Raw genomic sequence first — 17,972 nt, forward strand, 5'->3', positions numbered from 1 at the left:
AAACAAATAGCAATTACCTGACCATCTAAATTATATAAGGTACATTATTAATGTGATTACCAGTTTGACTAATAAAAATTTTCTTGAAAGGCATAACAACAGAAAGGGTTCACTGTGAACATCGAAAAGGATGAATGGGTGCTAGATTATATCGAAAAGCATGCCGGGTCCATAGATGGGATCGAAAAGCATGCTGACCTAAAAGTTTCATCAATAACATCGAAAAATATAGGGACAAAAGGGTCCATCTATGAGATCTGAAAGCATACCTGGGTAAAGGGTCTATAGCAACATCGGAAAGCATACTAACAGAAAGGGTCCATAGTTACCACGGAAAGCATAATAAGGGAAAGGGTCCATAACTTACACCGGAAAGCTTACTGATGTAAAGGGTCCATAGATTCCATGAAAAAGCATACCGGTATAAAAGGTCCCTAGACTGTATTGGACAGCATACTGACAAATGGTATACAAGCCAAATATAACAGAACTCGGAAAGCATACTGACGAAAGGGGTCCATAGTTACCTCGGAAAGCATAATGATGAAAAGGGTCCATAGTTTATACTGAAAAGCCGATGTAAAGGGTCCATAGATTCCATGAAATAGCATACCGATATAAAGGGTCCATAGACTATAATGGAAAGCACCTATTCAGACTAGTTTCAGATTTCAGACACTGATCACTTGTGTAGATACTACTACAAAGTCGGAAACAGTCTATCACCTTGATAAATAGATAAAAACTGAGTATAACAAAGAAAAGATTCCAGTGGCAGATGCATGCCTCTATTTCTAGTCACAAGGGTCTAATAAAAACAGTTCCTTAATCTCGTTTATAGATACAACATAAATTTGAAAGAAATAGCTTAAAAGACAGATCACTAGCAATTACCAACTAACAATACTCAGAAGATAAATTAATTACTTATGGTTCGAATTCAATTCACTTAGCTACCAGAGTGTTTAACAAGTCAAATGTTTCAATAGCAGAACTTTGAAACAAATACCAAACCATCTGAAGAATTTACAACATAAGACAAATTATCAATGTGATTACCAGTTTGACTATCAAACATTTTTCTTGGAAGCATACGGACAAAAAGGGTTCACTGCTAACATTGAAAAGGATACCGGTGCTAGATTATGTCGGAAAGCATACCATGTCCATAGATTATATCTAAAAGCATACTGACCTAAAGGGTCCATCGATAATAACGGAAAAAGAAAAAATAGAGACAAAAAGGTTCATACCTAAATATGTTCCAAACCACGGAAAACGATATCCTTCAATGATTGTAAAACATGTCTCCAAGAATACTGTTTTATATCAAAAAAAACCAATCAACTATCGAAAGGCAACAAATTTATAGGCAGCGACTGTATTTCACATGAGGTCGTCATTGTTGATGGTTTTTCGATATAAAATAGCAACGAATGAAGAAGTATATACACATCAAATAAAAGAAAACTAAATGCATACCAAAATAGATAATCACTAGGAAAACGCGTCTCCAAGATTACCGATTTATATCAAAAAAAACCAATCAAATATCGAAAGGCAACAAATTTTAGGCGGCGACTGATCGTACACAACATGGTCGTTGTTGATGGTTTTTCGATATAAAACGGCAATGATTGAAGAACTAAATACAAACCAAATTAAATTAAAAAAAAATAGCATAATAAAATTAATATCCAAATACAATTGTTTTCAAAAAGATACCATTTACAGTAGATTTCATCAAAATAATCAACTATTGGAAATTTATTAAAATTTATAGGCAACAATGCTTCATGGAGATTATGGGTCCGTTGATAATAGTTGTTATTATTTGATGAAATATATATATATATATATATATATAATATATAAATGGTATCATATAAAAACAAATCGAAAATAGAAACAATTTTATAAAACACAATATCAAAGAAATAATTTGCAGAATCCAAACCTTAAATGTTATGAACCAAGCAACAAGATTTTTAAAACCCTAAATGTATGCAAACGAACTTGAAAACAGAAATTATAATAATCGAAATAGAAAAATTGAAAGATAAAAAAAATAGATAAAAACATACCGTGGAGAGGTTTAGTAGAAGAAATTTGGATCTGTATTCTTTTTTTATACATATAGCCGTAAATATTTAAGGCGGTCTTAATTTACTGCGTAGATGTAAAGCTACGCGCTTTACGCCTCTTGATTTTGTTTCCGGTAATACAATTTAGGATCATTTTCATTTACCGTTATTACCCTGTTGTTACTTTAAAAAGTTATTTAAAACATTTTATTTCAATTCAACTAAAGATTATACCAGTATTATATTTTTACTAGTTAATTAACCTGGATTTAACCCGGATATATTAATTAAAGTTTTATAAAAACATATATTCATCACTGAAGTTGCAATAGTTTAACGGTACACATAACCTTAAAATAGTATATATATTATAATTAGCTTATTAAACTGCATAATATGTTATATGCAAATAGTTTAAACATCTGTTATTACAAAAGCATTTAGATGATGGAACTTAAAATACCATGTATAAACTATTAGAGTTTTTGAAATAATTAAAGCATTTTTATAAATAAAAAAAAAACAATAACATATTAAAAAAAAGAAAATTAAAAATGCAATAACTTTTAAGAAAAAAAAGGTGTTTATGACATTATAAGTAAATTAAATTAAAAAAAAAACTATATTTAAGAAAGAACTGAGAAATGAAAATGTAATAGAGAATGGTAATAGTGATCGAGAAAGAGAATGAATTTAGTAATCGAGTAATTGGGAAAAAAAAATGAATTATGTTGTTTAGTACAAATAGATAATGAACTAGATTAAACCCGCACGTTGTGCGGGATTGATTGAGAACATAAATATAAAATACAATAACCAATATTTACATCATTAGTCATAATTTATGATAATATTAAGATCTATTAGATTACGACTGATTAAAACAATAAAATTATAGTTTTTGAATATATGATATATGTCAAATATGTTAAAGCATGGCTAATAAGTATAAATATTTATAAATCATAAAAAAATGTATAATATATATTCATTAAAATTAATATAATTAATACTTTCAAAAAGATAAACATAATATTAAAAAAAACATTTGTATAATGTATATAAACATCTTTGTACTCATATAGAAAATAAAAAAAAAATATTAATAATTAGGATTATGAATAAAATTGATGATTAAGATAATACATGATAACATAAATATAACAATTTAGATTTAAAAAAATGACAACTCATTAAGAGATTAAGAGATGGGATTAATCACGGGAAGACCAACGTACTTTCTAATTTGTACACAGTTGCCCATTATACTTTTTTATTGATGAGGTTTACACACATACTTTTCTTTTTTGTACACGATTGACCAATATTACCGACTATCACAGGTAAACCGGTCAACTTTGGGTCAACCGTGTACAAAAAAAAAGTATGTGGGTAAACCTCATCAATAAAAAGTATGATGGACAACCGTGTACAAATGAAAAAGTACGTTGATCTTTTCGTGATTAATTAAAAAAAAATAAGTAGTGATGTATGGCTAAAAAAAGTATCTTATGGATGATTCCGCATACTTAATACATTCAAATCTTTCTTACTAAAAAAGGAATAACAACCAAATATTTCCTACGAAACCCAAAATACAAAAATTTTGAACATTTTGACGTTGTAGATGTTGCATATCATTGCAACTCAATAATAATGAATGTTGGTGTCCGACCTCAAAACTTGTTTTTTCTTTGTAACGAGGTCTTAAGACCCGTGCGTTGTACGATGAATTATATTATTTTCATTTTTAACGTGTGGTTTAAAAATGATATATATTAGAATGATGTTGAGTTGTGTGTAAGAGTATAGTTATAATATGGACATAATTATGAAGATACTACATCCTTTAAAGCCAAAATACAGAACGTACTTTAATTCCCAAGTACAAACAATCTCTAATTTGTCAAAACAACACCCTAATTAAATTTACGCCGACGTATCTTATATGAGGTACCTAAATCTCTTAAACCAACGCTCTGATACCACTTGAAACACCCAACCCTTTTTAACATTTATTTCTAATAAAACTTTATCAATTTTGACCATAACATTTTTATTTTTTTTTTAAATTTATTTATATACAAAAGATGACTACACCGACATTAGTCCAAACGTTACAAATATTAACATAATTACATATTTTTAAACACAACTTTTAAACTTTATTTTACAAACGTTCAAACAGGTACCCAGAGCTTGTATCAAAAGACATCGCTACGGTCCCACATAACCAAAAGATATCATGCATTCAACATTTCGCATATCAGTCTACTCGAGCCTTTCCCGTGCTCGTTTCCCCACCTACAAAATGTCAACAACTAAAAAGTAAGCTTAATGCTTAGTGAGTTCTAATCTACAGGCATAACTATTTATGTGCTCCCAGCATTTCATGTGTTCCTGACACTTTATGTGCTCCCAGCACTTTAGGTGGCCCTTTAATGTACTAGTACTTCAATTTCACATGCCCCCGGCACTTATCATTTTTATGTGCCCCCGGCACTTACTATCTTTTATGTTCCCCGGCACTTTTAATTATACTTGTAAAATAGAACTCACCTTGCAACTGTTTATCCTGCTTAGCTATGACGATTCCACGTTCAATAGTACCTATTAGAATAATGCACATTTATTTTACTTATAACTCCATCGACGTTCATTACAATTGATAACCATTTTCACTTTCATATTTTGGTCATTCAAATTACAATTTCATTTGACCTATTCAAATTTCCATAATATTCACTAACACATACAATACTAATTAAGAAAACAACATACATAAATGTACATTATCATCGACACATAACTTTTCTTTATACTAAGCTATCAATTTTGTATAAAGTCTACATAAATTACATTTTTGTTCCTTGTAGAGTTCGTTGGCTACTAACATACACACTTCCAATTTATGACCACCTAAATTTATTAATTAAGTAGTAACAAGCAATGTATATAGATTTGAGCATATGGCCGTATCTTATCTGCATTTTGCTTCTTCCAATTTGAGTCCAACAAACCACCCTCAAAATTTAATTTATTATGTTATACTTAATATTTAGATTTAGATATAATTATTATAAAAACTAGTCATAATAGATACCAGGAAGATTACAAAGAAATATGACTAATTATTATCTGGGATTTCAACAAACAATAGATGGAATCATTAAACAATAACCAATGTCATTGTTGTTGCTACAACAACCCTTACTATTTATTATCAATAACAACTATATTGTCCCAGATTATTGCCAATCCATAATCAAGAATCAAAACATAACTATAAGAACAAGAAGCAAAAGATGAACCCAAACAATATATTTTATTTATTAAACGAGGGTTAGTTTTTACAAAGGCGCTTATGGGTATATATATACATGTTGAACCGATGCCTATCCAACCAACATACCTGTTGGTAACCGGTTCCTATGACAGTTCTATAGACTTACAATTAACACCCCTTATCTAATTAAACAATACACTTCTAACATAAAATACATACTTAAGTCTAATGACACTTTGACCCATTACACAATCAAACTTGGGTTGAACAATTAAGGCCAACAACTAACACTCATTCAAGATATCAACAGAACTTATCATCTTTTTAATTATAAATCATTAAATTACTATCAATAATAACGGTTTAACAAATATATTAATTCAGTTATTTGCTTACCTTAATTTCAGTAATAGACTCTCTATTGGTAACCTTTCTTTTCCTGCCTCTATATAAAATCACGCGCACACATGCACTCACCCAGCCTTCATTCTTGACTTCTCCACAATTTGAACAACTTAAGCTTTATTTATAAACTTCCAACAAAATTCCAGCCACAAGCAAATTATGTTCCAATCTCACCCATGCTTTATTTAGCTTAATATTATTTTTATTATGAGGAAATACTTATCAGGAAAGCTAACAAAAACAACTTCAAATAAAAAGAACCATATATATCATGTAAAGTCGGTTAAAACATGAGTCATGCAATTGATCACTTGAGACTTAGCCATCTGGCTTTATTTAATTTAATTGTGGTGGACAGTTAATACAAGGTGCTAAAATGAAGGTTAATTTTTTTATTTTTGTTGACTTTTAAAACACGTATAATGTACGTAGGTTAGTATGTGTAGCAAAGTTTCACAATAACTTGTCAAATTTTGGATATATTGTACGACATATATCTAAATAGAGCATTACCTATAAAATTTTTAGAACTTTACATATACTTTTTTATTGATAAGGTTTACTCACATAGTTTTTTTTTGTACACGGTTGACCAAAAGTTGACCATTTACCTGTGATAGTAGGTAATATTGGTCAACCATGTACAAAAAAGAAAAGTATGTGGGTAAACCTCATCAATAAAAAAGTATAATGGGCAACCGTGTACAAATAGGAAAATACGTTTGTTTTCCCGTGATTAATCCCTAAAGAGATATATATTTTAGAACTAAATTAAATGATGAAAATAATTCTACATATCCATTAGCCGATCATTTAGAGATTTATTACATATATAGTTTCTTTTTACTTTTATTTATTTTCTATTATTAGTTAATGATGATTAGGATAAAAAATCATTTTTAAAAGAATGTTTATAATTAAAAAATTAATGCAGGTATATGTCATTCTCCCATAATTGTCAAGTAATCAAAAAACTCTTAGTTATATAGAGAGATTATTATAAACGTAAATTTGTATCTTGGTAAAAAGAAAATCTATCCATTAAGTTTTAAGAGATATACATGAAATTAAGTTTTAAAATTAATTATAATAATAATTAACTTAAATTAAAATAACATGTTATCATGTTTTGCCGAATCTTTTTCTTATTCTGTGAATATATGGCCATCCATTAAGTTTTTTTTAAGAGATATACATAGAGTAATATGTATAATGTTTAGCCGACTTGTTATTTTCTTTTTCATTATTTTAATTTTTAGCTTTTTATTTTTTCTATTAATTATGATTAGGGTTAAAAATAATTTTTAAAAGTATGCTAAAAATTAGGAAATTAATATAAGTATGACATATAAGAAAAAATTTTACATGTCATCTAAAAGAAGGTGCCAAATAAGCATTTTCATATCCTCTCTTAGTTATATAAAGAGAAGAGATGTGAGAGAAATACAAAGTTTAATTAACAATCAATATTAACACGTATAATATCATTAAACAAAAAAAATCGACTTCACCCATTCTCTACAATTGTAGAGAATTTAGATAATGAAAACCATTTACACTTCAACATTTTCGATTCTATTCCTCGGTGTAAGGGAAATGTTTCTTATTTTCTCTCTCTCTTTTCCATTCCATTGTACCACCCGAGTTAAGTGTGAAAAAAAAACACCTATACTTTTTCCCGTTCGATATATATGAACATCTTACTATAATGTCGTAACTTGTAAATATCCTTATTGCTAAAAGAAATTAGTTAACATTTCTTTTTTTTTAAACTTATGTATGCCAAGATTTGTGTAGACTTGTAGTTATCACTTGGAGATCCGCACAACATGTTTACATGAGAGGAAACCATAAACTGGGAATATTAAAGATGCAGTTGACTAAGAGTCATTTTTTATTACATGTAAAAAGTTAAGGATTAAAATCTTAAGAGAATTGTGATGACATCATTATTTATAAAAATAACTTATTTGTCACTTTCAATTTTATTTTTTTAAGTATAATATTTTTATTCAATTTATTTATGATGTCATAAACATTTTCTTTCTTTAAATTATTAGATTTTTATTTTTGTTATTTTATGATGTTATTTTTAATAATTTATACATGGTCTTTTATATTTCATCATCGAAATAATATTGCTATAACAGATTTTATATTATACGGGTTAATAAACTAATTATAAGGTATACTATCTCGAGGTTATGAGTACCGTTATACTGTTGCAACTTCTGTGACGAAGATATACTTTTATAAAACTTTTACCATTAATTTGCCCGGATTGAACCGGGTTTAGTAGAAAAATTAAACAAAATTCCTGGATCCTAATTGGTCAACAGCATAAATTTTTGGTGCTGTCAACATGATGGATCAAACAAACCAAACATTAATCGCATACATTTGGGCCAAAATTATGTATATTGCAACAATATCAAACTTTGCAGCATGAAATGTTAAGACTGATACATAAATGATAAATCATGCTTGGGTGGTGACTAAGTAGAGCTTCTGACCATCTATAATCATATCTGCATCAAAAATTTTGCCGGCATCTTCTGTTATAATACAAGAAGCGGGAAGAAGGTCCAAATTCAAATGAGTTGCTGCTGTTTTCATGAGCTCGTCGATGTTTTCTGGAACCCATAGTACAACTCCATACTTGGTTTGATCCTTTGGTTCCCATGGTTGAAATGGGTAAACAGTACATTTCCTTCGCGGCATTCTATCTGACTCTAAATTTTAAATAAGTTCATTATTTGAAGGGTGTCTTGAAAGTATGCTAATTAATATTGAATTAAGCAATTTTTCAAACACAAGGAAACTAGAACTCAAGAATTTTGTATACCTGTTTTTTCTTGGGAGCATGAAGAGAAATCTGACTGCTGGAAAGATTTGGCTTCTTCAACCAGTTTAATCAGCGTATTGTTTCCGGATAATCTCGCTTCATTAATCGGTGTGTTACCCCATCTGCATATGGCCATTAAAGAAAGACTAGTATTATATTTTCTTGTTTCATTTGGATTCAGTTATTTCAATTGACAAATTTCTTAAATGATGGATATGAATATATAAACAGAAAGTTCTACCTGTCTTTCAACTGAACACTAGCTCCAGCCTCAACTAGTAGCTTGGCAATCAAATAAGATCCTTGTGAGGTTGCTACATGTAATGGAGTTCGGAAATCATAGTCTATTGAATTTGGATCAATTCCGTTTGAAAGGATCCGTCTGATAAAGTCTATGTCCCCTTTTGCCACATATGAACACAAAAAACTACCAGGATCTTTAATATTCAGTAAACCACCGTGTTTTCCAATTAGGGAAGCAATAGTATCATGTCCATTCTTGATGGCTTCCAATAATGGCGTATTCCCAAAATTGTCTATGAGTCAGATAACGAAGTAGATTAATCTTAATGACGAAAAAGGTTAAGCACTGGAATCTATTTGGAAACAGAATTTAGTTGAAGTTTACCTGAAATGTTCAATTTTACACCATTTTGAATGAGGAAAAAAACGATATCTTCATGTCCTTTTGATGCAGCAAGATGCTGTTCATACAAATTACTACTTGTTAACAAAATTTATGCTGTTCTTTAAAGCTTTTTAAATAGTTCAATTTGATAAAAAGATAATATACCAAGGGTGACCTTCCATCATAATCTGTCTTGTTTAGGTCAGCCCCGGCCCGGATTAAGCTTTTTAGTTGAGATAAGTCTCCATTATAAGCTGAACTATTAACCCTCAATGCAAGTTCTGCCTCTTGCATTCCAATATGAACCGTAATATCTGTCACCACATGTTTCACGCGAGCATCATTTTTATTATCCTGCCACCAAATGTTTCAAGATAAATATAAAGATATAATAGATGTAAAACATACTACTTTAAGCTATATATGACCTCTAGTAGATTATTCAGAATCTTCTGCCCATCTTGAAAATATATCTCAAGGATGTTAGTGAAAGATTGTTTATCAAGCCTCAAAACTCGACTAAGGTCTTGAACTTGAATTGTGTAAGGTTGGGCAATGTTGCATAATATGGAAACCTCTCCAAACGAGTCATGAGGTTTTAAAACTGATATTGTTTCTTCAGATCCATTTTCACATACAACTACCGCTTCCTGTACAATTTGTATTCATTAGTCTTAATCATATATATCATAGTCATATAGATGTAATAATAGATAAATTTACCAGATTTCCATGACACACGAAGTAAAGTTGATCAACCACAACCCCTTGTTCTAATATTACTTCACCGGGAAGGAAAAACTCTTCATGAACTCTACCCACAATGTGATTAATGAATTCCAAAGAGCATCCCCTAAACAGAGAAACTTGTTCAATATATGGCTTGTATAGAGTTTCGGATATCTGCAAGGCATAATAAAGGCGGATATCGTTGAGTTCAAGCTAGTTTCAATGTAAAAATGTGAAAATTTAACTGCAATTTTCTAATATGAGTACCTTGGCCCGGATAGAGCTTGGAAGGTCTTGAATAACAACAGAATCAGTATAGCTGCTATCATATTGTAACCGCATATGACCTTTAATCTGATTACGTATATCTCTTCCTAATCTATTTCTGTCCATATATCTAAGGAGATCTGTCATTCTATCCCTGTATCGTTCTGTTTTTGATCCTTTCACAATTAATGCTGTCATGTTACCGACTAAATAAGCACCCAGAACCATGTCAAACGACACGTAAACCATAACAAATATCATTTCTCTCAAATTTACTGCATGTATATCACCATAACCTATAGAAAAACAAATCCAAAGTCATTCATCATATACATTATATGTTACATATCTCAATAAGGCAAACACTAGAAGTTATACCTAAGAAATGATAAAGTAATATATACCTAATGTTGCCATTGTAACAATTGCAAAGTATAATGAAGTTATATAGCGCTTCCAAAGATCAATTTCTCTAAAGTTTGAGTAGCTATAATCACCGAGTTTTAGGCTCCCAATCCATGTGTATTCTTCTTCTGCGGCTGGGAGAGTTGTAGCCAGATAATAGAATATACATGCTGCTGTATGCGTACAGTAGAGCTCAACAGCAATAAGTTTTATGATTCTCGAAAACAAATAATTGATGCGTATGTCCTTTTCTAACTTGGAGAAAAAGTCATGAACCTTTCTTGCCCGAACCAATCTTATTAGTAATAGATATCTTACTTCTTCTTTTCTGCCACAAGTCTGATTAGTGTAATACTATAAGCATTAATAATGAAAAACTATATATTATCTGTATTTTTATGGAGTTTAGAGTTAATTATACCGTGTAAATTATGTCCCAAGGCATGCACGCAAGTAGATCAAAGATGAAATGAGACTTTAAGTATCGAATGGCAATGAGACGACGGCTAAGGATGATTTTGTAGGTCTGACTGTCTCTGTAGGCAACAAAGAACTGAAGGACAATGTCGCCGAAAAACGCAGCCTGACTAAGAATGTCTAGTAGATATAGGTGATCCGGCAACCCTCTGAAAAACCCGAATTCCATGGGTGTGAAGAAAGAAGAGTAAACTGCGCATAATAATATGAAATTCTCCCAAGCCTTGTACCATCTGCATCATAGAAGATTAAAAGTGTTGGCATGTGATGAATCCATTAAATTTATAATTTGAAGCAATTTTAATTTCAACTTGATGTTAAACTAGACTTTAATCCTGTGTGTACACTTGATTAAACTACGGTCTAATGTTAATGTTTTTTTTTAAATTTCATGTATGGATTAAAAGGTTTTTATCAACTAAATCATCACATGATTAATTATAGAGAAAATTACGTCATTAGCCAAATTTTATTGCCATTATATCAAATTAGCCAAGTTTTTTTGAATTTTCACAAAATAACCAACAAAATCGCAATAAACTGACAAAATCGCAATGAGATCTTCAAAATCGCAACGAGAACTTCAAAATCGCAACGAGATTCTAAGAATCGCAATGCGATTCTGATATCTCGTAGAGATTCTGCAGAAGAATCTCATAGAGATTATGCAGAAGAATCGCATTGCGATTCTCAAGATCTCGTTGCGATTCTTCATAATCTCATTGCGATTCCGTTAATCTCATTGCGATTTTGACGTTCTCATTGCGATTTTGAAGATCTCATTGCGATTTTGTTAGTTTATTGCGATTTTGCTGGTTATTTTGTGAAAATCCAAAAAAACTTGGCTAATTTGGTATAATCGCAATGAAATATGGCTAATGACGCGATTTTCTCTTAATTATAATATAGTTAACAAATAGAATATTCAGATCATCCCATTCACAACTCAACCCACCCATACTATTCATTAAAAAACTAATTTATCTGTCTTATATCTACCCAACCCAACTAAACTTTATTTCTACACTCTCATTAACAACCCAACAAACTATATTTTTTAAATAATTAATAATGTTTTTAAATAATTAAAAAACCCTATCAATCCACTCTCACAGATGTGAGAAGTCAGACTCGAACCAAGTGGATCCTCCTAAGGTCAAAGAACTTACCAATGGGCCACCAACTTTATATTTATAACTAACCATATGAAATATAAATAATAAAAAGTACCACTCACACTTATGCATACATACAACAGATTTTATATTAAAAAAAGGACCAAACATTGTTTGGTTGACCAAACAATTCGCTTGAATTTTGAATTGGGCCACCAAAAGATTTCCATTATTATACACAAATGAACGAACCAACTTTGTATTGACTAAATTAGGAAGATGACTGATAATGAAGCCTACACCAATTGGTCGGTTACTTACAACTGAAAATATTATGAGAATGATGTATTTTATCTCTCTTTTATATTTAAAATTAATTTTATAACATATCTCTGTCATATTTTTTTAGCCCACTTTTATGTCTATATAACTATACTCCTTTATAAAAATTCTAGGCCCTCGTTATTTTAGAAATAGTTAAATTGAAAATGACCTAATTACCCTTAATGAATCTTTTTTAATAAAAACTATTAAAAATTACTTAATTTGCTCTTAATGAACTAATTTAAACTTTAAATCCTTATCATTCTAATTTACTCTTTAAGCCATTATTTTCTAAAATATTTCAACTTATACCACTCGACGTTGCCACCACTACCGATAGTTGCCGACCTCTAACACCCGTAAATCATGTAAGTATTAATTTCACGAGTATCAAAAACCTTAAACATTGTCATATGAACTGTATTTATCATTTCCCAAATTTTAAATGGGGAAAGAAGTTTAGGGAGAAAATAAGAAGAAGAAAAGAGAAAACCTGTTTTGTGGGAGAATTAAGAAGCCTTTGATGCCATCGACAACCTTGTCTCTATCAAATCCTCTATTGTGACTAGAGTCCTGCCCACCAACATCCCCTGCCAACAATGTCGTCAATAGGTTACGACATCCTCGTTTTTTGTCTTCCCGAAAATCCTCTATTTTGTACTCTTCCTCATCATCATCCTTGATCACTTTCCTTTGCTGCCCTTCGTTTCTCATCTCATATAATATATCAAGTTGCCTGATCACTTGAAAGATATATTGATTGATAAATATCAAACTTTTGCATATAAATGAACAGACAAACTTATCTTTTGGATCTTTTTTACTGTGTAGTCTGTATTATGGAAGTTTTATATATGCAACTTAATTAATGTGGGAATTATGAAAGTTGATATACCTTTTTTCGATTAACTCTTGCTTCTTGAGTGATCAGTCACAACTCACAAGAAATGAATGGTTGGATAATATATGTGTTCTGTGTATATGTGTTCTGTATATATGAAATTTGTGAAAAAGAGATTCTCTACTCTAGCGATCGGTAGATCGATTCTGTTTAATATTCTGTAAGAAAAAGTTATTATATGCAGTATATAAAAAAGAGTAATAAACTTGTCTTACATGTAAGTCTGTAAATATTATACGAGTAGTTTTTTTTATTAACAAAAAATACAACAACTCAATTGAATACACAAAAACAAAATACAAATATATATAAAAACCATTATTTTTGAAAAAAGTCCTTCTATAGGATAAGTATTCCATAAAGTTGATCCAATTTTACAGGTAAGGTTGAACCATTTTTAACATTTGGTTCTTGGATAAAAATAAAGGGTTAAAATTCAAATTTAATATTTTAAATTTTGACCCTTGATTTTATTTTAAAAGTTATCTTTAAAGTTGAAAGCAATTTTAGAATATCTATCAATTTTGATATACTTTTACACGTATTGTTGTTGTATATGATCAAAACTTGTGCAGATAATAATCTACCAATCTTCGGTGGCGGTAATCTATCATATATAGCAATTAATTATTTTGTTACAGTAGTTCCATCATTAAAATTGTACTTTTTGTAAAAGATTTTTCAAAAAAAATATGAAATAATGTAGTTCGCGGTTGTAGTTTGTGACTTTGTGGTTTGTGACGCAATCCTTAATCAAGGTATTCATGAATCATGATTCTTTACATAGTGGAGTAACTCTAGTTTGGGTTCGTTTGCATATATATATATAGGAGGCTAAGTGGTTCCTACCCATCTACCATTTATATATATATATATATATATATATGGGAAAGGGAATATAAGGTTGTCGGATATCTAAGCTTAGGTGTGGAACATTCATATATTGTTTTTTTAATCCATAAAAATCATGGGGCTCATGCATTTATTTATTCAAAAATAAATAATAAAATATTAGTATGTGAGAGGTTCCACACCTAAGCTTAGGTATCGGACATCCTTATATTCCCTTTTCCATATATATATATATATATTTGTCGGAAAATAAAATTTAAATCTTGGTGTTTGATGTAAAATCTAATAAAAAATGAAAAGTGTAAAAGATAATGATGATTTGAAAATAAAATTATTTTGTCGTTTGGTACAAGATATAGAAGAATTACAAAGTTTTGATTAATAATTAAGATTAACACTTATAACATTATCAAAACAAAACAATTATTTTTTTCATTTTCATCAATTCGCTTGAATTTATAAAGAATAAAGAGAATGTAAATCTTCTCTCCATTTTCAATTGCATTATCAGACTAAATATAGTAAATCTTTCTCAATCTCTTTTTATTTTTTCCATTCAATCGTAAGAGATTTCAATAATTAGATCCTTATTTTTTTTTAACATATTCAACGCAATTTAGCCATATCGGTTACTATTGTACCAAAAACACATTGGCTTCATTAAATCCATGATATCTCTTAAACTAAGGAGCCCTTCTCCTTATCCACAACATCACCACACATTTTACCACGTAAATTTAATGCAAAAAAATGGTTTTTGTGATTTGTCCACTTTTTGCAACAGTAATTCCGTTTCAAGTTTGCTAGCTCCATGGTCCCTGAATTTGCGGTTTCGTTGCAACTGTGGCTTAATCTATTAGACTATCCACATCAATGAACCAACTCAACCCAATCTATAATTAAAAATTAATTTCTCTCTTCGATCTATACAATCCAACCTAACTCAAATTTTTACTTCCATTAGCAATCCAACCTAAACTATTTTTTTATTATATTAATATAGTTTATAATTATTTTAGAATGTTAAAACTAATTATTTACTTGAAATAAATAAAGAATATTTACAATAATTTTGTAAATATAAAAATAAGAAAAATAAAACACAAGATCTGTAAAATATTAAAATTATATTTTTTTCGTTTTTAGTAAAATTTTATGTTAAAATGTTCGTAAAAGAAAAATATAAAATACCATGAATTTTATATTTATACAAAAAAATTATAAAATATAAGATAATGAAAAACTAACAAAGGGTGAAACTAATATCTCTTATATAAATAAAGGAAGATTGTGATGATATAATATTTTTTAAAAAAATTCTTATTTGGCATCATTAGACTTTTTCTTATTAATTATGTATTTTTTATCTAATTAATTTATGACATCATCTTTTGAATTTAAATTTTTAGTCCCTTCATTTGAAAGTTTTTAAATCTTTCAAGCCTAATGTAATATAAGCCTAATGTATAATAACATTGCTTACTTGCCTTTGAAATATAGACATTTTTACTTACGATATTTTTTTTATGTTTCATTCTGATCATAAACATGTAAATAAAACAAGATTGTGATGACATAATTACTTTTTAAGAAAATCTTATTTGGCATCATTAGGCTTTTTCTTATTAATTATTTATTTTTTATCTTACTAATTTATGACATCATCTTTGAATTTTAATTTTTAGTCCCTTCATTTGAAAGTTTTTAAAACTATCAAGCCTAATGTATAGTAACATTTTCTTTTATACCTTAAGGGTTTTTCTATGTTTCATTATGATAATAGACATGTATTTATGAAACTTGTTTAGAATACCCGGGTTGAACCCGGGTTAATTAGCTAGTATAATAGATGTATAACAAATGTTATCTAGTAAAAACTTGCCATGTGGCGTGAGGGACGAAGTGACTCTTTATTCTGTCTGAGTCTAATTGAGTAGATAAAGAGAAATTATTGAATGAATAGATGATCTTCAATGTGATGATACACATGATAATAGGGATGTGCACGGGTCGAAACCTGGCCCGAACCGCAATGATCCACGACCCGCGAGAGCATGAAAAAAGAAACCGTGACCCGACCCGTGAAGGTGCGGGTCAGTTCTGTTCGGGTCCGGCCCGTCACGGGCTTCCTTCACACTTTTTCGGTTTTTGGTTTTACCCGGTCCGACCCCGTCCAACCCGTGACCCGCGAATGCACTGAAAACGTGACCCACAACCCGGCCCGTTAGAGTTTCGGGTGGGTCGGTTCCGGCTCGGGCGCGGGTTTCCGAGTCTTTTGCTCGTCCCTACATGATATAAATAGAATAATAAGTTATACTTGAGTACAGGAAAATTACATAAAATACAATCTTAACCCATTAAATTATTCTAGTTTTAATTGTGATTAATGTCATACCATGAAAGATAAAGGATTGAATGAACAAATGATGGATACATATGATATAAATAGAATAATATGTTACACTCGAGTACATAAAATATAATCTTAACCCATTAAATAATTTTAGTTTTAATTGTGATTAATAAAAAAAAGAGATATAGTAAAATCTATGTATCAATAGTTTGATTTATTATTTATTTTAACCATATGAATTTTAAACATATGTATCATTACTCCTTACTATTACTGTTTTTGATCTATAATCATATACTCGTCTACATCATAAGTCATTCTCTCATCTTGTTATACTTAAACATCCAAAAATATCACAATAAAATTTCAAATTCATGCATTTATCTTTCTTCTCATATTTGCATTAAACAGAAGTTGATAAAAAGAAGAAAACAAAAAGATGAATGATGATAAGTTGGTATGTGATGCGTGAGTGGACACAAGAGGTGGAAGTCTTTTTATTCTAATTTTAATGTGTTTTTATTCTAATTCTATATTAATGACTACTTGACTTTTTTTCGATCAGTAACGACTACTTGACATAACTAAGAACTATTTAGCTTTTGTAAAGATTAATGTTGTCGGGTGTTTTTTCCTTGTTTCCTTCTCAACTAGGACAAAAGTTATGGTATTAGAATTGAATTCGACGATCACAAAGTAAAAGAGATCACATCTTCATGTAGATTGTCGGGAGTATAGTACAATGCAGTAACGTCAACATTTTTTTCCTTTTTTTCTTATTTACTTTTTGCTCATCTTATGAAGAACATATAAATTTTGGGGTTTAGTGCAAGAAATTATAATAAACTTTGTGCATCTTGTAGTAGTGTGTCTATTTTAAAGACTTTTTTCTTTTAATTACAAACCTAATAAAACATAACTTTTGATGTGGGACAGGTTAGCTTTTTCCAATTAACTACTCTATTTAATCAGTTTTGCCCCAATTTGCAATTTTATGTATATACAACTGTCTGATTTTATTATAAAGTGTATAATTAAGATTTTGAAAGTTAGATATGCACAATTAAGATTGAATACACAATTAAGGTTCGAAAGTTAGATAGCAAAACAAGTAAAGTTAACCCTTGATTTATACTTTCATATGTGCAGTAATGCATTAGAAAAACATTTGATGTCATGAACATAAATGAAAGAATGGGAAATATGTTCATGTTCATTCATATAACTTAACAAACGAATACGAATGAACTTTCTACTGAACGTCCATGAACGATTTGTCGAACGTTTGGTTCATTTAGAGC

At 29.7% G+C, this 17,972-nt stretch overlaps 1 protein-coding gene across 1 annotated transcript; it reads right to left on the reverse strand.

Annotated features, from left to right (window-relative positions):
- Window positions 1-8,174: 8,174 nt before the first annotated feature.
- LOC122605059 (potassium channel SKOR-like) lies at window positions 8,175-13,600 on the reverse strand. Its single transcript, XM_043777933.1, has 12 exons — window positions 13,461-13,600; window positions 13,059-13,301; window positions 11,071-11,359; window positions 10,649-10,988; window positions 10,245-10,540; window positions 9,972-10,151; window positions 9,677-9,898; window positions 9,414-9,602; window positions 9,249-9,324; window positions 8,862-9,156; window positions 8,621-8,742; window positions 8,175-8,507 (listed from the first exon to the last, which is right to left on the reverse strand). Exons 2-12 carry the CDS (start codon window positions 13,277-13,279, stop codon window positions 8,254-8,256), a joined length of 2,484 nt encoding a protein of 827 aa, XP_043633868.1. The 5' UTR covers window positions 13,280-13,301; window positions 13,461-13,600; the 3' UTR covers window positions 8,175-8,253.
- Window positions 13,601-17,972: the final 4,372 nt, after the last annotated feature.

This window comes from Erigeron canadensis, chromosome 6 (assembly GCF_010389155.1).
Source record: "Erigeron canadensis isolate Cc75 chromosome 6, C_canadensis_v1, whole genome shotgun sequence".
In the NCBI taxonomy this organism is placed as follows: Eukaryota; Viridiplantae; Streptophyta; class Magnoliopsida; order Asterales; family Asteraceae; genus Erigeron; species Erigeron canadensis.